This window comes from Chelonia mydas, chromosome 10, assembly GCF_015237465.2.
Source record: "Chelonia mydas isolate rCheMyd1 chromosome 10, rCheMyd1.pri.v2, whole genome shotgun sequence".
Lineage (NCBI taxonomy): Eukaryota > Metazoa > Chordata > Testudines > Cheloniidae > Chelonia > Chelonia mydas.
The window spans coordinates 51,792,594-51,814,024 of NC_051250.2; the positions used below are offsets into that span (position 1 = coordinate 51,792,594).

The 21,431-nt window shown below is 37.9% G+C and overlaps 1 protein-coding gene across 5 annotated transcripts in view; it reads left to right on the forward strand.

The window, feature by feature from the left end:
• The window catches only part of VPS13C (vacuolar protein sorting 13 homolog C), a 192,168-nt gene that overhangs the window by 20,192 nt on the left and 150,545 nt on the right, over positions 1–21,431 (forward strand). For all 5 annotated transcript variants that reach the window (XM_027828023.3, XM_037910913.2, XM_043524468.1 and 2 more), the window contains 6 exons: positions 1,034–1,143; positions 2,179–2,238; positions 4,443–4,502; positions 5,158–5,238; positions 14,120–14,177; positions 20,837–20,964. In XM_027828023.3, the coding sequence (XP_027683824.2) occupies positions 1,034–1,143; positions 2,179–2,238; positions 4,443–4,502; positions 5,158–5,238; positions 14,120–14,177; positions 20,837–20,964 (497 nt within the window). The remainder of the gene's footprint in view (positions 1–1,033; positions 1,144–2,178; positions 2,239–4,442; positions 4,503–5,157; positions 5,239–14,119; positions 14,178–20,836; positions 20,965–21,431) is intronic.

The following is a 21,431-nucleotide window of genomic DNA, read 5'->3' on the forward strand; positions in this document are numbered from 1 at the left end:
GGAATGAACAAAGTTTCAAGAAGCCATGTCTCATTGAATTCATCACTGAGGAGAGAAACGCATTGACTGTGTAGCTGAGTTAGCCCTGTACACACGCACTGCAGCCTTGTTTGCTTAAATCGCCACTTGTAAATGGCTTTAGAAGTCTTACTTGGAAGATAGCAAACTCATGTGTGCCAATCAAACCCTATAACTTGATCAGATCAAAACCATTTTTCACCAGTACCCTCTCAAAACTACTTTCTGTCACTGAGGAGTATCCCCTGCCAAATTGCACCTTTCTACTCTTATCTATACCAGTGCTGGCACTGTTAGGCCATTTCTAAAGTGGTGTTTCATTATGGGTAAAACTTGTTTTTTCAATTTCTTATTCAAATCTGGGTTTGTTCAAACTAGGAAAAAAATGAACTTTGAGCAGAGATTGGGTTTGAAAAACGTCAGCCTGAAAGATTAAAGTTGGTTGGTTAGTTAGAAGCATCTGGCTTTAAGAGAAAATACAACTATAATGCAGATTGTGTGTTGCTTGCTCTTTTTTTTACACTTCATGAACTAAAAACATACATTCTGAATATCAGTATAGGCAGAATTCTTATGATCCACAGACCACATTTTTTTAATATAAAATGATTAACAGAATGTTATGGTTGGGCAAAGGATCGGGGAAATTGTCCACTCGAGAGGGATAAACTAAAGCTGCTGCTTTTGCCTCTTCAAGGTCTGCTGAAATTCTTTGTACAGCATATAGTTTGTCAACTAACATAACTGTCTGTCTCCATTCATACCGTATTTAATATCTGTAATTCAAACAAGTTTTTAATCCATTCTTTTGAAATTTCCCCCTTTAAGCTTTAATATTTTTAATTTTAAGCACAAAAGGGCTCTAAACAGTTTAGACTAAAGCATTTAAGGCAATACTTAAATGTGAATAAGTGGATGAAGTTATTGAAATATGGTGAACGAAACTTTGTATAGTTGGGCAAAATGTAATGAATATAATGAATGCTGATTTTTGTTTTAAACTTTTTTTTTTTAGATAAGCCAAAGGCAGAGAAAAAAGATACATTCTTGGAAAAGCTGGCAACTCAAGTTATAAAAAATGTACAAGTCAAAATCACAGGCATTCATGTTAAATATGAGGATGATGTAAGTGTCCTAAACTTTTTTTTTTTTTTTGCTTTCTCTTAAACCAAATTTCAACTGAGATCTCTCACTGTGACAATAGGCTATTTTCTATCTGCACTGTGTACTCAGTAGATTTGAAGTAAATCAGAGTTTTCAACCAACTTGAAAAAGTTTTTTCATGTGTTTAATACAAGCAAAACAAAAGCCCTCCAGGATGACTGAAAACTTAATATGCTGTGATATATAGCTGGACTTGGCCCTCCAGTTTGGACAGACAGCTGCTTTTCATGTCTTTATATAAGCAATTGAGGTTGTTGATTGTTCAGTGTATTATGGCAGGAACAGAATAGTAGACATCCATTCTAAAAAAAAAAAAAAAAGGGGGGGGGAAGAAAATTTCACAACATTTTTAAGGAGTCTTAATACTAATAAATCAATAATGGAGGATTTTCATGTTAAAAACTTGACTTTTTTAGATATTTCCTTTGGGAAAAGAGACAGGCTAGGAGTTAACTGTGAAAGTTACACACCTGAAAAGAGGAAAAAGTTGTATTGAGGCTTAGGAAAATGTCCTCTTATCTCAAAATAGCCTCACTTCAGGACCTATTTGAAGGTGAAACTTCAGAGAAGTCTTTAAAAAGCAGAATGATGTAACCAAGACAGCTGTTGGTTGGAGTGTGTCTCCATGCGGTTTGTATGGAAAAGCGAGGATGAGGATATGGGACGTGGGGTGGAGGATAACAGGTTGGATCTCCCCAAGTAAAAGAGCTTTTCAGCTCAAAATTAGATGCAAGAAGAGGCTAGAAATAATCCCTCTAAACTGAATGAAGGGACAGATTAATGGAAGCTTTCTTAGAAATTCCTGCGTGATGTCTGATTTATCAAGGGCATAGCTAGTTACAGTGAAGTGTATGTTACATTGGAGATTTAAATTCCAAGGCTACGAAATAGAGTAACTGTTTTAAGATGTCTAATGAGCTGATAGGTGTTTGGTTTGTTGCATAAAATAATATAATATTGAAATAAAATTTCCTTTTTATCCTTTTCTGTTTGTAGATCACAGATCCTCTTCGGCCACTTTCTTTGGGAGTGACATTGGGTGAACTTAGTTTACTGGTAATGTTGGTTGTTTTTTAGCTCTGTTTGTTTCATTTAATTCAATTTATGATGAATAATCTGGTTACAGGATTTAGAACATTAATATAGACTTGCTGAACAGATTTGTAAACAGAATACTTGGGATCTGTTTACTTAAAGCTGTGCACGTAGTTGAAAGTAAAAACAAACACACAATCACTGTCTCTAAAAATATTATTCATGTTTTTGTGGTCAAACATGGGCTTGAGAGCCTGTAGGGAAGGTCCATCTGTGGCCTAGTTTATGTCACTTGACCTCGTGCTTCAGCTCATCTGTGTAATTGGATAGAAGGAAGAGTTTACTGCTGATTTTGCAATAACCTGTCCTAGGTAAAATAGGAGAAACAATTCCACGTTGCAGTACATGGAACAATTTTTTTCTAGGTCAGCTACTAGGTACAAGGAATTCATAGAAAACACAAGTTGAGTGCTAGTTAAGTAGAAAACATCTGCAGGAAAAGAAAAAATCGTATATGGATTTTTTTTGCTTAATATTTTCATGCACCCTTTGACGTTCAGTAACACTCGAAAAGTGCAAAAACAAATGTAACTTTCTTTGTATCACTGATCTGTTGGAGAAGCTTAACATTTTGATATTAGATGAAAAATCTAGAACAGTATTCTGTGAGTTCTGTAGAAGTGGAAGCTGGCACTTGGCACTGGCCGCAATGAGAGCAAAGTTAGTTCAGCACTGAGGGCTTTTGAAATCCCCAGCCTTAATCTTCGTATTCATGTTACTTACACGTAGGTCCCAAATCCTAGTTCAACATCCTTTTATAAAAAAAAAAAAAGGATATAATCGGCAATGGTGATTCTGGAGTGTTATTCCTTATGTATGTGAAACTTGAAATTCTTGTTTGAGGTAGCCTCTGCGTACTCCCAGTTGTGGGAAGCACCTTGTCTTCTGTTGCCACTGAGTTTATGGAAAGAGATGCTCCTTGGGACCGCATGACTGGTGCCAGAGAACATTCACTTTTTTCTGAGATGAGATTATTAAAGTGTCGTGTGGCTTGAACCACTCCAGCCGTTGCCGCCTTTGTGTGTGGTTAGCTGGTGTAAGGCCTAGAGTGACTTCCCCCCAGCTGAAGTCAGGTTGGTTGGGGCATTATTGATCCACAAATTTCCCTGATTTTATTGTTGATCTGTAATATGGGTTGTAAGGTTTTTTGTTTTTTAAGAGAAAGTTAGTTTTACACCTCCTTTAAAACAAACAGCCAAACAAACTGGATCTCTAGTCCTTGTATGTGAAAATTCCGTGGCCAACAAAGCCTCAGAGGATCTGGGTAGGAAGGGCAGTGTTCGATGAGGCGTGTCATTCTCCTAAATGACGTTGGGCCAGCGTACATACTGCTTTGTTTTGTTGTGGGAAGCCTATTCCTAGATCACTGCTTGGTAACATAGCAGTAGGGAGTGGAGGGTTCCATGCCTTCGTCAGTGAAAAAAGGCCTTAAGACCCTGTTGACTACATCTGGCGTAGGATCGGTTGTGTGGCCCTCTGAAAGCAGAGAGAATCTACTCTCTCGTCAGTGTCAGGCAAATGCTAGGTCATGGGCTATACCTGGCTCTGAGAGCTGGGAACTGGGTGTCAGTTTCCATCAATAAACCCTGAATTTTATATATTTAACTTTGTCTAAACTTGATGAACTTTGTAGCTCGACACAGACGTTTAGCGTTATGTGAACATAAACCATTCAATCCTTAAAAATTTATAACTCCTAAAAAGATTTATATTTAAACATCCATAATTAGATATTATAGAGAAACTGGTTTTAAACATATTGGGTTATGTAAGTCTTAAAATCCCTTTATGGTAAAATGTATCGACACTTTCTTTAAAAAAGTTATGTCTGAAGTGCTGTTGAGCCTTGTAAATGGGACTAGGTGTTGAAATATGAAATACATCAACATAAGTGGTGAAACTTTCAAAACCAGCCAACAAAATTTGTTTGCAAAATTTGTTCACAAGATCTCTCTCTCTCTCTCTCTCACACACGCACACGCAGAGAGAGAGAGAACAGGCTATTTTGGCTTTCATTGTTTAAATATATGTTAAGTGTTATAAATTGTGAAGTTATCTGTACACCCTCAGGTTAAAAAGGATTTTAAAAAAAACCCTTTGAAATAGATGTTACATAATGAAGATGGCTTTATGGGGAATAACTTCTAATGTTTTTCAATTTCTAGACAGCCAATGAAAACTGGACACCTTCCATTTTAAATGAAGCTGCAAAAATCATATACAAGGTAATATGTCAAAGTTCATTATTACCTGGGTCAGGAGTGAAAATTGGACCAAAATATCACTGATAAATTAACTGAATTCAGTCGTCCATGAAAGGGTGGGTGGGGGAACATACTGATTTAATGAACCAAAATAAGGAAATAATGGTGCTGTAACTTTTTTTTTTTTAAATTACTTTGTAGCTCTTCATTCCCTATGCCCTTGTTTTTCAGTTGTTTTTCCTTTTTATAACTAGTGAGAAGTAGAACCATGATCACTGCTTAAATATAAGGCATTTGTTTTCAACTCTCTGGGTAAATGGGGATCTCATACTAAGCACAAGCAGTAATCTGTTCATTAAATGAAGTCTAAAATATTGTTAACCTCATGCAGATTCCAGCTTCCTTACTCAAGGAATCAAATATTGACTTCAAAAAGCAAATTTAACCAGACACCACTTGCATTCATTCTTTTACCCTCACAAATAGACTTCAGGTACAGAAGTAGGAAAAGAAGGCCAGATTTTTGAGCAACACATTAAAATCAAACTTGGCAAAAATAAATTACCATCAAAATGTGGGGTTTCACATACATTGAAAGCTTATTTCATTTAATACAGAAGTCATATTGTTTATTTTCATAAATTGCAAAATCCATTGAGTTTTCTTTACTTTGCAGCTCCTGAGTCTTGATTGCCTCAGTGTCTACTGGAATGTGGATAGCGAGATGTATTATCATGGGTCCCGTGAACAAATACTGGTAATTTCGAAGGCTGCAGGTTATATGATATAAATATCATACTACTAGATTAATCTCTTAGAGGGAGATTTCAAATGCAAAAATATAAATTAGGTGCCTAACTCCCATTTCTGATGTAAAAATCTCCTTCGTAGTGTGTGTTGTGCTCTGATCTTAAGGAAATTTTTAGGCAAAGCTGGCAAAGCTGGGTGACTGATTTTTATTCCCCCCACTCCCTCTAATGATCTAATAATGAATTTAGGAACTGATCATGCTAATATTTACTGGTTGTTCCGCTGACTGAGCGTTATCCCCTTGATTTGTGGGATCATAAACACTATCAACTACTATGACTGTAGAATTCACAATGTTGGATGATTATAATTTCTTCTCAGGTATGATTACTTATATTGTTCAAAAATTGATTGTGGGCTACCTAATTTTTTTCTCATTTAGTAACTTAATCTGGGCTTTGTGTTTGTTTCTCCATTCATAGTATTTTTAATTTCATTATGGTAGCACCTTAAATCTGAATCAGAGATCAGGACTCTATTGTACTACACTCCCATCACACGGTAAGCTAGCCCATAAAAAGGGTTGGGAAGGAGATGAGTGCTGAAGTCATGTGTCAAGGGTCATATGACTAAACAAGGCCTGCTGATGGGGATAAGAGAAGACTGGTGAGCAGTCATAAGTGGAACTCATAGGAGCAGTAGACCTGGGAGATCAGAAGAGGATGGCAGGGAGAAGAGACTTGGGAGTCAGCTCTCCATCAAGAGTAGGAGGGCATCCAGGAGGATTGACAATGTAGAGAGAGGTGTTTGGAAGAAGCAGGACAGGTTAATATTTTAGAGGCAAATAATCTGGTGGTTTAGGGTTCCCATAGCAAAAGGTGGATGTGGGTTCGCCTGTGCTGTTACATTGGAAGGGATGCAGGGTCCTCTGCTGTTAAAGGGAGGTTGGAGAGACTTATGCTGCCACCTAGTGAAGTAATATAGGAACACCTATGAAAAAGGGGAGCATGAAGGCACTGGCTAGAGCTGGAGGGAAGGGGACTGCTGAGAGTGTATTGTGAAAGACAAGACAGATTCTTGAGGAGAAAGGGCTATGTCCGGCGAGTCTGGGACAGAATATTAGTTGTTTTGGACTTGAGATTTACTCTGGAAGGAGTAGGCTTTTTGTGAGTTGGCCGGAAGGCTAAGACATCTCCACAACCTGACCACTTTGAAAGCCAGGAGAACATTTGAGAGAGGGAAAGTGAGGCGGAGGATGGGACCGACCAAAGCCAGACCAGGAAGGTCCCAGCTACACTGGTGTTGGTAGTCCATCGCTGACTATGATGATATTGTAACAGTTCTCATCTATGGCTCCAAGTAACAAAGATATTCCCTGCCCCAGAGATTTTACAGTTCAGGTGTTGGATAGGATGTGACATATCAATAAAACCAAATAAGGCAGGGTGGGAGTATCAACCTAGTTTTGTTAGGTCAGCATTAAAATGGAAGTCTGTTTGCAGCTTGACTAACCACTGCCAGATGGAAGCCATCGCAATAGAGATAGTTTTAGAGGAGGAATTTGAAGGATGATAAAGTGGTGATTTATAGTTTTTTGTTGTTTTTTTCCCCCAGTCATAGGGAGCAGCATTAACAAAAAGATGGAGAGACTTGAGGGAAAAGCAGACCACTGTATGAACAAGGCTGCGATTGTTGGCAGAGGAAAGATAAAGATCAACAGCTAGATAAGTTGGTATATATGAAAGATAGGATGGGGCTAAACAGCAATGGGCTTTAAAGACAAACAGAAGAAACTTGTGTTAGATATGGTGGTGGATGAGGGAGATCCGGTAGAGTGATGTGAGTGGACAGTTGATATTATGAGCCAGGAAGATGGTCATAGCAACAGTATTTTGTATGTGTTTGAGAAAAGTAGTGAAGCTGACATGAGAGCCAGGGCAAAACTTGACCACAGCTTGAAAGTCTGGGCCAAGAGAGAGTGCCAAATATAGGTTTAAATCAGGAGGTCTGGTTTTAATTCCTTCAAGCTGTTGTTATCTAAATGAGCAATAAATCATAGAATATTGCAGTTTTTATATACACAATTTTTATCTCTATTAACTGGCAAAGAAGACTTAGTATGTTCTGTAACAGTTTCCCTTTCTTTGCAATATTAATACATTATCTTGTTGTAAGATTAGCTCTGGCAAAAGCAGGAGTTGTGAACATAATGCATTAAAATAGGAGCCTAGCCATGACAGTTTAACTGAAATAGAAACTTAAAGTGGCTATCATGCAGGTTTACGTTCTGCTGTATTCATAATCTAGTATTTCCTCTTACAAAGCTGATGATTAGCTATCTATTACATTTCTTCAAAGCCAGTTTATAGATTTAAGAAACCCTGTAGACCCTTCCAATCTAGCTTTGAATCACAATTAATTTGGGTTTTGATAATAATTGTGACTATGGACAAATGTAAGCCTTTTTTTCTGTGCACTTGTTAAAGACCTCTGATGTGCCAAATGACCATTTACTAGTAAGCAGATTACATCATATGGCTGCTTCAGTAATGTGATTAAATGGGTTGCCTCATTTTTGAGTAATGACTAACAGATTTGTTATTTAATTGAAGTAGTACATTGTTCAGTATCTTGCAGCTTTATTGTCCTTTGTGAGGAATGTTTTCAGAAGTACTATACAGGAGGTTTACCTTGCTTTGAAAGTTTTTGAAGACGGACATTTAATTTTTGTTTAAATTGAAATTTTTTTCACTTACTGATGTGAATGTTTAGTCAAAACCTATGTAAACTACTTATCTTTCTGTGCAGCTTATGAAGGAGTATGATCTCTTCAAATAGATGATTCCAGTGTGAAGCTTGTACATTTAGCTAACTAATGGCTTAAGAAATAATTACACTCAGAAGACTCAATTTTGAAAAGCTTGAACACATGGAAAAACATCCCCGGGGGGAGTGTGTGCATGGATACTAGCAGAAGTTGAATACAAATGGACATTTCAAAGGGAGAGGTGGAGTGTGACACTGGTGGGTGTGGCTGAACTATCCTGTATGGCCAATCCTGTAGCTCCTTACTTATGAAAATGTTCCTTGTGTGCTTTTGCCCCTGAACAATATGCGCTGGTTGGTAACATGCTCCAAGAGGAGCCTGCAGGCAAGTGCCAACCTGGCTCTTCAGTGTATCAGAACAGTAGTATAAGCACTGAATGTGCTCATTTGGGTTTTACCTAAGCACTTAGTGGCTGTCACATGAATATGGGTGACAAAAAAATGGAGCTGAGGGTTTAACAAAAGGCATTCACTAGAGCAGGTCAGAAACCCTTTGTCAAGTGTTCCGTTAGAAAGTGCCGTTTTGATTAAACCAAAATTTTACATAAAATCATATCTGTTTAACTAAATTTCATGTAGCAAAATGGAGAAACATTTGGAAAATGCCACATTTTGACATTTTCAGAATACATTTCAATTTTTCATTTTGAAATGACTTCTTGTTTCAGAATTTATCTTTTGGGTAAAAAAGGGTCAAAATTGAAACACAACATTTTAGATTCATCGAGATAAAATATTTTGTTTGTCCCAAAACAAATTTTTAACAAGTTTTGTTTTGAGAAAATTTCTAAATTTTGGCTTTTTGTCCTGATTCAGGATGAAAAAAAAAACTTTTTCAGGAGATGGAAAATCCATTTTCCATCAGCACTAGAGTTTACAAGTATCCACTTAACCAGCTGTTTTTTGTCCCATTGATCCCTTTTGTGTTTAAGTGTACGTTGTACATACACTTTTCCTCCAGTAATTAGTACTATATGTACTAATTACTATAGGGCATAGAATCCACAAATCACATTATCAGGAAATATTTGATTGCTGCATGCATGGATTTTATAACGGAATGATTTGTGCATGGATTTTATAGAAAACAAGTTGGAGGGTGGTTTCCAAAAATAAGTAACTGAGATTGTCTATCTGTGTGAAAATTGATTGTGATAAGGTTCACATATTGACAGGATTGGTTTAATTCTAACTCATGAGACTTGTTAAGTGAATACAGAAAAGCATATCTGAAGAGCATGATAACATTGAAAGAATGAAAAAAGCTGACTTACGAGGAAACAAAAAAGGAGGTAAAGGAAGAGTAGAAAACGGGAAGACCGTAAAAGTGGGGCGATTGAAGAACTTAAAAAAAAAAAAAAGATTTCAGAGGAGTGGACCTCATACGATGTCATACTCCCCACCTATTGCAACTTCTATGATCATTACAGAATACAAAACTGAACTGCCACAGCGTGAATAAACTTTCAAGGTCAGACTAAGATTTCATTCGAGCATGAGATCTTCTGCATCTTTGCCAGGACAAAGACTGCTTACATATTTGTCTGGCTATGCCGAAAGAATGACCGAAGACATTAGATATGGGTTTAATCAGGCCACAACTTTATTATTAGATGTCTGGGACTAACCTGGCAGATAAAATGTGCAGTGCAGGTGAAACCCCCACAATTAACGGGGCGGGGGAGGGATATTTGTGACCTAAATAGGGAGGGAGGGTGGGTGTTGCCTAGCTTGCTCCGAGTGACAGGGCTGCCCAGAGGATTCAGCGGGCCTGGGGTCTTCGGCAGGGGTCCTTCTGCTCTGGGTCTTCGGGGCACGGCGCTGATGACCCGGAGCAGAAGAAGCAGCGGCGGGTCCTTCACTCTGGGTGTGTTCGGCGGCACTGAAGGACCTGCTGCTGAAGTGCCGCTGAAAACTCTTGTCGGGGGCCCCTGAAAACTTCCTCTCCCCCCCCCCCCCCCCCCCCCCCCCCCGCCCGTGATGAGGGAGGGTCCAGGCCCAGGCTGACCTTTTTAAACTCCTCATTCCTAGGTGGTGAGTCATCCACCACGCTGACTGCTTTTCCAGCAGTTCTATGTCTCCCCTCCTCCCCGCAAGCCAGAAAGAATTGCCTTCTTCTCCTGGCCAGCCAGACAAGCCCTGTGCGCACCTGTGCGCCTCCCCCCCTCCCCCGCCCCCCCCCCAAAGTGCAGGGTGGTGATTATCACAGTAAGAAACTCTGTGAATAATGACAGTTTCTCTACTTTGTTCTGTGCTTTCCACAGCTTCCTTCACATGGGGCTCAGGGATTGCTGTCCAGGACACTGATCCAGCAAGAACCTGTTCTTCCCTGGAACGTGTCCACACTCCGCTGATAAGCAGTTAATAGGTTAATGCCCCCCTGCTTTTTGATGGACTCAGTGCAAAAATATACTGTTTTAAGCTTTAAATAGTGTGTAACCAGTCACTGGCAAAATTTGTTCTTCTGCTCGAAACAGGTTTAGAGTAACATAGTTAATTCTGTAGTTATGTCAGCTAAATTGTTTGGCTTCTGCCTATCACCTAATTTGCAAATTATTGGCAAATAATTTTGTTTATTCCCCTGTAGCACAGATGAGACAAACCATGTCTGATTAACTGGTTTGGTTGTTCATCTTTGTTCCCATCTGTTTATGCACTATGACATCCCAGAGTATGTTGCTCCTGACAGACTAACAATATACTGGACAAACCGTATGGAATTAAGATAAACTTCACTGAATTAAATTAAATCTTATTGAATTAGGTTTAATATCTTTGGGGACCATTAAAAATGCAATTGTTTGTGTTGTTGTATGTAACTTCTAGGGAATTGATTAATGTAAATATTAGAAACTCCAAAGAATGGTTTGGGAAAAGATGTGTGAAGTGGGTTTCCTAGGAGGTATTTGGGAGGCCTGTTGAAGCTACACCCTGGGACAGACCCTTTATCTATTGCTGGAAACTCCCAATCAAAGACCCCCAAACTGTATAAAAGATAGACAAAACTTTTCGTGACGGTGCATGATCTGAGCAGAAGCTGTGATGAACTTGAAACCACAGTGAAATCCCTCGGGTGGGGTTTTGAAGGGCTGTTCCTCACAGAGCCAATGTTAGGTTTGAGGTGATACTTGGTAAGCTTATTAGCATGTGTGTAGAGTCTTTTATTGTTTTAATGTTTTCTTTATAGTGCTTTCATCTTAAGAATGAAATCGGTTCGCATGAGAATCGCTGTGTGGTATCTTACATTTGTTGGCAATCACTCTCTTATTAGCCTCTGAAGAGAAGGCAAGTGAAGCTTGCTTAGGCAGCCTATCTTTTGCTGAGAATAAAGCAGTGTAGGCTGGGAACTGTTAATCATGGAGATACTCTGGTCAGGAAGGAGAGAGACATGGGTCTCCACCCAAGAAAGGCAATAGCTAAGGAGCTTGGAAGCCCGAGAGTGGATGTCCTTGCTGAACCACTAAGGGTGCAGTTGCCCTGAACTGTAACTCAACTCATTGGCCATGTTCTCCAGGTGCACTCTCCCTTGCTGAAGCAATGAGCTGTCCAGACCTTCAGAATGGACTGATAGAGAAAAGATTAGGGAACTTGATAAGTGCGGATGTAAAAAACACAGCTGTGTGCACAAACTGAACCATGTTAGGTAGCAATCCCTCTAACTGTTTACAAGTACAAGGAAAAGTGTGGGCAGGATTCCCTGGCCTTTGTGGTAGGGACCCCATGATTCCTTGGCTGCAGAATTGTGCGGTGGAAATGTGGAACATCTAAGATCTCCATTTACGAGTAGAAGTGTCTAGCTTTCATGGGAATGACAATTTTTTTTTAAATATGAATTAATTGAGATGTTTTCCCAAACTTTCAGATGAACTGAACCTATAATTGAGGAGCATGAGCTATCTCGACCTCTTACATGTATACCATGATCTGTGGATCGACACTTGCCTATATATTCCGTAGTTTTATCTTTGTACTAAGAGTAGAATTCTGCTCCATGCTAATCAGAGGAAAACATCTAATTTACATAATGTTCAGTAAACCCTGTTTCCCAGAGGATTAGTTCTTCCTTCTAAACAGGATGTTTGGGTCTTAATTTTAAGCTTTATTCTCAAGAACTCAGTTTGATAAATGGCTAATTAGTCTGCTTCGTGTTAGTGATAAATTGTGTAAGCCTTAGCAATCTGTCATTTTTAGAGCAACGGGCTTGGTGTTTCTAAGTAACAGAAATATAACTTTGTTTGCGAGATGGGTTATTGCATATTAAATATCCCTATTTGACTGTTAGCTTTCATTAATATAGTCCAGCAGACAGGATATATGATGAAATACAAATATTATGAATAGAAAGCTACCTCCTAGTAAATTACAAATTAGCTTTACAGGGGAAGCTGGGGAACGGAACACTGAAGAAATTTGTTGTGACAAAATCCCCTTCTGGTAAAAACATGATTTTTTTAATATCTGGTTATCTTTCCAATAAAGAAGCACTTGTGTAAACTATCCACTGTATTCTAGTAACATCTGGTAGGCAAACATTAATGCATTTTCGTCTGAATTGTAGTTCGTTCTTAAATAGGGGGATATTTGGGGATAAATATGATTTGCATTTTGTTACGTATACTGTATTCCAATACATTTCAAGTGCTTCCCATGACTAATTTTCTTTTTTTGGAGTGATATAAAATACATGTTTCTTTTTCCAGAATAAAATTGCTACAACTGTACTTAAACCATTCACCTAATTTTGCTGCCTTGTGATATTTTTAATCTAAAAGCTGTAATAAAAAGAATATAATGCAGTTTTCATACATACAGTCATTTCAAAAGGTATTTGAAATGTGGGAACATGACCAAGATAGACATGAAAAGTTTCTATTTTCAGAACATACAGGAAAACAAGAAACAGAGTTATCAGTACCTACCGAAATGCTCATACAGGGAGACTGTGTAACACAATATAAGGGCCAAAAGCATCTTACTCACCTACTGATAAGCTTGTTTCCTTCATCTCCTAGTTGTGGAAGCTAGTCACAACCATATTCAGAAAGGAGAATCCTTTGCTACAAAGGGGATAGCAAGTCATGATTTCAGCTTTGTTACCTTTCACCTGCTGGGGTTGAAGAGTGTATGCTGAGGCACTATTCTCATACCTTTTTCTCACCTGAAGGAACAGGAGTTGCCTAGGAGTGTTCTCCATATCTCTTGAGATGTTTCTGGGCTGTGTGGCACACTTCTATATTCCAGTCTTGCAATGAAATGGTGGTGACTGAGTTCTGTTAATTTCTGTTGGAAATATCTTCTGTACAGATAGCATTTACAGGCCTAACTTGAAGTGCATAAAGTTCTGCTGCCTGGGATTATTGGTGTAGTTTTGGTGGTGCTGGATAGATCTGCTACTTTGCACACAATAGAGCAGTTGTTGTAGGGCAGCTTTTCATTGTGTAAATGGATTATTTGTGATGCTTGCTGTTTTTTTGTTTTTTACCTTCCGATACTCTGGGATTAGCCGTGGATTGGTTACCCACAGGTCATAAGCGGGGCAATTGGTTAATAGTTTCTACGCTGAATACTGTATCTGCTTTTCTGAGACTCTGCTGCATTTACATACGCATAGATCCATGTTGGATTCTTCAGACTCATGAATATGGAGTACGTGTAACTGCACTACTATGGCATAAGAAGTGTTACACTCAGGTTGCATATCAGATGGTATTTTAAACAAAAAAAAAAAAAAATCTCAAGCGTCACTGTGTTTTATCTCCAATGTTTGGCTTTGATAGTTTTGGAACTGAGAGAAGCTCAATTGAATTAAAAGTTAAACCCTGGATTAAAGATAGAGGGAAAACTTAAACAGAAGACTTGGTTGGAGAGCAGCAGTGTAAGAGGTAAGGAGTTCTAAATAAACTGCTGCATTAAACTTCTTCCCATCTGATCTGCAAAATGACAGTGTATGAACTTGAAACACAGGCTCAGTTTGACTCAATTAAGAGCTCACTAAGAACTTTCTACACAGTAGTAATCAACACAGCCAAAGCCTCATAAAGTTAAATTGTCTCCAATTGCAGGATCAGCTAAAAAGAGGAGTTCCTTCTGGCAGTAATCAGCCTAAAAACTACCAGTATAGTAAGTATGTTGAAGAGTGTATTTGGATACAGCAGTTGTGAGTACTTTGCTGAGCTTAAGGTTTTTAAAATAAACGTTGGGAATCAATTTTTGTGATAATTTAAAATCGTCTGTTAAACAAGACCTGTGATAATGCTTGTGATTGTAGAGGGAGAGGAAGATAGGTTGTGCCATATTTGGTTTGTTTGCTATATAAAGAAGACATTACAAATTTTATCCATGGTGTCATCTCATTCTCCTCCACTTCCCCCACTATTTTGACATTAGAAGTTACAGCTACTGTTTATCCTATTTTCATAAATGACTAGGCACTACTGTAGAGGCAGCATAATAGGACATACTGGGTGCAAGGGGAAACCTGAAAAATGAGGCAGCTGAATACAAGTCTCTTCCTTCAAAAACAATAAAGCTTAATTCAAAAGCTTAGAAAAAACAGTAAAATGATTCTTGTTAAATATTTTTCTTTTGTACACCAACAGTTAAGTCTTGAAATAGCTCCCACAAAATTCTTTGGTTCTCCATGGACCAGCAAAACCAGGAAAGTCAGGATTTGATATTCCTGAAATCAGGGTGGATTTGATTTAGTCAGGAAGACTTGATTTAATCATGGATTTCTACATAAAACTGCATTCTTGTTTGTTGTTATAACCTTAATACATATTCTTCACAACTCCGAGAGAGATGTAGGTTTCATTTTTAGAAGGTACACACTATACATTTTTAAAGTGATTTATACTGAAAACTTTTTAGATTAGTTTTACAGCTATATCAGAAAATGAATGATTTTTTTGTTATTTCATTTACCAAAGGTAATTGAAGCAGATATTTATGAAGTCATTGGGAGGTGAACTATCTCCAATTCAATAGGTTAATCATTAATATTTGGAGGATTTTCTTGCCATGCTGTATTAGGAGGAGAACGTCACCAGACAGACATTTAAGTTGTTTTATTTAACTAAAACAACAACGTTATGTATTCTGGATTTTTTTTCTTTATCAGCAAACCTAGAATATTTTAACAAAACAAGCATATGAATTTTTGAATTTAGTTAAACATTCAAGTTTTTTAAAATCAAGTTTGTTTTTGTTAAAATTGTTTTTAACTAAAATAGTTAAATGAAATATTAAAAAAAAATTAAATCAACTATGTCAGCCAGGTCAACATGAGAAACTTAAAATACTGGCTTCTGCAGCTAACTCAGTCGTCTTTACCTGTTTGTTCATAATCTGGAAAGAAAAACAAGCATTCCTGCTTTTTCAAGTCCCAAACGATTTCTCAATTTGGAATGAATTAGTCCAAAGGAAGAAAATAGTCTTTTTACACCGGCAGAAGAAGCTACTGCTGTTAAAAGCAAGATTATCACTTCAATTGTCTCTGAATCCAAGTGCTTAAGTGACTTCCACCAGTTCACTGGTGTGACTTTCTTTAAAACATCATCGGCAAACAGATATTTCTTGACTGGTTCACCCTTACCTCTGAAGTTTATGATAGCTGGCATTATGGAGGGATGATTGCTCGATGTCCATGTCGTAGCCAACTCCTCCTCTTCAGCAGTTAAGGTTTGACCCTGGTACTGAGTATTGAGACTATTTGGAAGAAAATGAGCTGGAGATAGTGCTTTATCCCATTCCTTTTTGTAATGCTTGTAATTTAACTCTGTCATTGCATATTTTTCTTTTTAAGATCTCACTCAGTTCCTTCCAAATTTCAACAGCATCAGCAATAAAACAGCTATTTCCCTGCATTTTCTTCAAGGCTACAGAAGTAGGCTTCAGGGAACTCAGCATGTGTTCAACATTTTTCTTAAGCCCAATGTTGAGAACTTTGGCTGTGACAGTGACATCTATTTTTTCATGATTTTGTTCACAAACTGTCATCAGATTAGGCCTGTTCTTGATATAGTGCTCAAAACAGTCCACTACTGAGTTCCATCGTACGTCATATAGGAGAGTTCGCTTGATTCCTCCTGCTTTTTTCAGAGCAGCTGCTGCAAAGTGGTTGTTAGGGAAGTATTTTGCAATTTCAACAACATTAGCCTTTATTTCTGGAGCACTGAAGCCTTTGGCTAGGAGGTGCATCAAATGAGCACTGCAACTGTATGTTGTTAGCTTGGAACATTCTCTTCTAAATAATTTCTTCTCATCTTGGATTCATTTGCAGCATTGTCTGTGACCAAGCTGCGTACTGGACATTTGAATTTTTTTTTCACAGTTTGTTATAGCTTTTACTACTACTTCTTGTAAGTATTCTGCTGTGTGTGCATTTCCTGATCTATCAATTGTTTCTGTAAGGAAGACATTCTCTTCTTCTTTTGTCACACAAGCACATACAACAGGATCATTGTGGACATTGCTCCACCCATCAAGACTCAAAATAACAATTTTAGCCTCTAGACCTGCTCAATTTCTTTTTCGTACACTTTGCCTGTGACATCTGCTCTGTTGGGTGGACTGTATCCTCTAGTGACTGAACCATGTTATGAAGCGTTGGTCCTCAATCATAAGGAAAGGAGAGTTGGCTGGATAAACAAACTGGGCAATTTTTTCATCAATTACCTCTTTCTGTAATCTGCTGGTTCTTACCACAAACTTATTTATGGTTGTTTCTGGATGATGGAGATTTTTTTTCCTTTTTGCTACAGGTGATATACTGTGGCTATGTGACATACATGATGTGACCGAAACACTATCTGTGACGGGTTCGGTCACAGAGACCCCCTTGGGACTGTCACCTGACTACCTCTGAGCCCGTTTCCTCTGCCAGTTTGGGCCTCCAGAACCCTGTCTTGTTGAGCTAGATACGCTAATCTGCTGCAACACAGACCCAGGGTCTGACCCATGCCCCCAAAGCTGCAGAATTAACTGAAAACGGCTTAGCAAGTGCTCCTGTCTCTAGCACCCAGACACCCAGCTCCCAATGGGATCCAAACCCCAAATAAATCCGTTTTACTCTGTATAAAGTTTACAGGATAATTTCATAAATTCTCCGCTCTCTATAACACTGAGAGAGAGAGATGCACGGTTGTTTGCTCCTCCAGGTATTAATTACTTACTCTGAGTTAATTAATAAGCAAAAGTGATTTTTATTAAATATAAAAAGTAGGATTTAAATGGTTCCAAGTAATAACAGACAGAACAAAGTAAGTTACCAAGCAAAATAAAACAAAACACACAAGTCTAAGCCTAATACAGTAGGAAAATGAATACAGGTAAATCTCACCCTCAGAGATGTTCCACTAAGCGTCTTTCACAGACTAGACACTTTCCTAGTCTGGACCCAATACTTTTCAGACCAACATTGTGGTTTATGGTCTGAGTCCAGCAATCACTCACTCAGCCCCCGCCCCCCCCGTAGTGACTGTCCTTGGTTCTAGTTTCTTTCGGGCATCTCTTTGGCATGGAGCCAGCTGAAGACAAAGTGGAGAGGCTTACAGGGCCTTTTATATTCTCTCTCTTGTGGCGGAAACCCCTTTGTTCTTCTGTGCAAAGTCACAGCAACAAGATGGAGTTTGTAGCCACCTGGGCAAGGCACATGTCCATGAATGATTCAGCTTTTGGCAGGCTGACGCCATTGTTTACATGTTAATTTGAACGTTCCCAGAAAAGCTCAGATGTGAATTGGCATCTCCCAAAGTTCATTGTCAGTTAAATATTCCTTGATTGGGCACTTACTGAGAATCATCCTTTCTCAAGAAGCTGACCAAATGCTTCTTAGAATCAAACACACTGAGATACAAGTACATAGCCAATATTCATAACTTCAAATACAAAAATGATGCACACATACAGACAGCAAATTACAACCTTTCCATAGACACCTTGCTTGACCTCCTTTGTACAAGGTTTCGTGCAACTATAGGACCTTGGTTGCAACAATGATCTATACGGTCACAGTTCATGTCAATAACGTCACACTTTCATTGGCAGATAACTCTGAAACTATAGAAAATGTTGGTGAACTTGAAGGTGGATAGTCTTCAGAATCCTGTATGTTGAGGATGGATTCTCCTAAACAAAATAAGTCAGTGCAGTTCTTTAATGATTATTACCATACTTCTCATTTAGTATTACTCGTTGCATTCACTGACACTCAGTACTACTTTAAAGGTGAAACTGTAAAAGGAAGATCTGCCTATTTCAGCTATTTATTTTTCATCACAACTGCATCTAAAATGATAGTACCATAGAGTAACAACTATATTTTCTGCTCAAACATGAGAATTCAAGAATAGTCCAGAAGGAAGACAGGCAGTCCTTAAGAAAGAAGTATGAAGTAAAAAAAAAAGATTACCAACCTGAAGATCCTTCATGTTCAGACATGTTCCTCTCATCATTTTCAACGCAGCTTCCTCCTGAGAAGGAGCACTTATCATTAAGATGTTTCATTCTGGCAACCAGGTCTTGCATTTCTTTGTTGCACTGTTTGCATTTTGCACGCATGCCTGTCTTACCCAGAGGAACTTCATTAAAATATTCCCAAACTGGGTCTCTTTTACGGCCTGCCATTAGAGGTTTTCCCTTTAGTGGGAGAATGGTATGGTAGATCTCAAATCAAAGAAGGCTACACTCAGAAAGACCTAGAATTCTGGAATATGCTGCTCAAACAGTTTCACTTTTGTTTCTCCTGCCTGTCCCTCCCTTCTCACATTTATCTCCAGACTTCTTTTGCAGATCTATTCCTCCCCCAACCATCTTCTATTCATTGAACTTTTTGAAATTTTGCACTTTTCGAGAGAGGTAAGGGATTGACTCTGTGTACACAAATTTGCAGAGGGACAATAGGGTTGAGGTCTGTTATTTCTCTCCTCTATATTAATTTATTTCAAAACATTTTTGCTGTTAACAAGCATGTTATCTCTGGAGACACAAATCCCCAGTTTGAGAACTGAAAAACTAAGCATCTCTGATGGTATCTTCTATACTGAGCACTGAGTCCCATTGGGTAGATAGAAAGATAAACTTAAATAATCTATGCTGAAGCCCCTGGAACCCCATAAGATTGGGTCCCTAATCCATGAACTATTGGAACTCATTTACAAAACTTTTTTAAAACATTACGTGAATATATTGTCTCAATATATAAAACTAGAATTTATAATCCCTCTTCCATGATGAGATTTCTTTGCGATAGAATGTATCTTAATTAAAACAATCTTTAGATAGGTTTTTCCCTAAAAAAGCATTTATCAAAAAAATCTGATTTTTATTTTTTAAAAAAAATCATCCGTTTTTATTCACCCTGCCTGAAATTTAAACAAAACATAAACCTTTAAAATAAATACATACCTTGTCTATACATTATGATGAAGCAAAAAGGGGTACAAATGCCCATCTTCCTCCTTGAAGAGTTAGCTTTAATAAAGCTAATCTTCTTTTAAATGTATATAGTGATTAGTAGAGTTTTTTTATAATATCAGTAATTAGACATGGATTTAAGACATTATTATGCCATTTAAGCATGGACTCCTGCTTTGTGTAAAGTGTTCATGCTGAAATAGTAAGGCAGTGGGTATCTTAACAATATTAGAAAAAGGACAGTTTGCGAACTTGCTGATAGCATATCTCTTTTGAAGAGATTCTGAGCCAAATTAGCGGGGTTGTGGATGTGATAATCACAGTACACTTTTCTGTCTTAAAACAATAAAAAAATGAAATTATATAAAACCACTGAAATGAATGTAACAAGCTATCTTAGTCAGATGTCCTCAGAGTGAGACTCTACAAAGGTTCTAGAAATTGACCAAATAAACATTTTTCATTTTTCTTATATTAACATAGTAAGTGGTGTATTATGTTGTGAATGCTGTCCTTGTACTGAATCCCTTCAGTGTTGTTTAAGGAGATCATAAAGAGCAGTGTCGGCTTCAGATAAGTTAAGTATCTTGATAAATCCATTACAGACAGTACTGAGGAATGAATCCATCTTCGTTTTCTCCTCTTGCACCCCAAATTTGCCCAGTTTGGTTTAAAAACACTTGCTCATTTGCAGAAGTGTATTCCTTAAGTGTGAAATGATCACTTTTCCTTCTAAATTCTAATCTGTCTTGCGAACACTAGGTTTGATGGAGTATTTTTGGTCTCTTTCTCCAGACATGCTATAGAGTTTCCTTCTTGGTAGCCAATACTGCAGTCGTCATTTTCTTTTATGGACTCCTCATAGAGTTGATTTATTTATCACAGAAGCATTTGCCATAATGTGTAGCTTTAATGCTCATAGTTTCCTAACAGCACATTTCTCCTGCAGCTAATTGAAAATAAAAAAAATCATTTTGTTTTCATCATTGTAATAGTTTTGAACTGACGCAGTCAACTTAAATAATATTTATCTGAAATGTTCACCTTCTAGTTAAAGGTAATGCAAAATTAACAATTTATGCAATGTTTAAGATGAGCATCACCTGCTAGAACTTTTGCTCTTGCTATTTTGGCATAAATATTACACTGATGTTTTTCTGTAAATATAAAATTTAATAATTGATTTAGGCTCAAACTGTGAGTCTTAAACAGATCTACTACATCGTATTGGGCCCTGTTGATTAGGGATATCACAGAATGCTTCAGAACATCACCAGTGGCAGAATTTGTGTAGTAGTAGTTTTCTTTTTACTAATTTTGGGCCAATCAGAACCATAGTGTTATACATGTTTTGTATCTTGAAGTTTTTAGGCCAGTATCAGCCTCTGCAAAACTCTACATCAACCCGCATGCAGAAACTGAATTAAAAACTCCAAAGCTTGATTGGAATATAGAAGTACAGAATATTGTCATTGAATTCACTAAGCCACAGGTAAGTTATCTTGCTATTTTTATTCTCTGTTTAAGGATTATGACATTGCCTATATATATTCAACCAGACAGGTTTGTTAGTTACATTTGCATACCTGTCTAAACTACCTAATGGTAACCCTGGGAAAGTGTGGCAGCTTCTTTTTGTCTGTGTTGTAACAGACATTGCCTGGTGCTGGCTAAGTGCTACCTGTGGGCTGACTGTGGGTAAGATCCCAACCGATTTATGTTTAACACTTGTACGTTGGCATGTTTCCCACCTATTTGAGGTGTCTTTCTTGCAGGGCTATTATATTGTTTGCCTTTGCCCCACATAAACATAAATTTAGCACAGTGAATCAGTGTTATACATGCTGAGCATTTTGCTCATATTTTGGATAAGGCAAGCAGACGACTTTTTCAGTTCAAGTTACCGTGTCTTCTAGTTTATCTTCCTGATTCTTGCTGTTTTCAGATACAGGCTTTTGT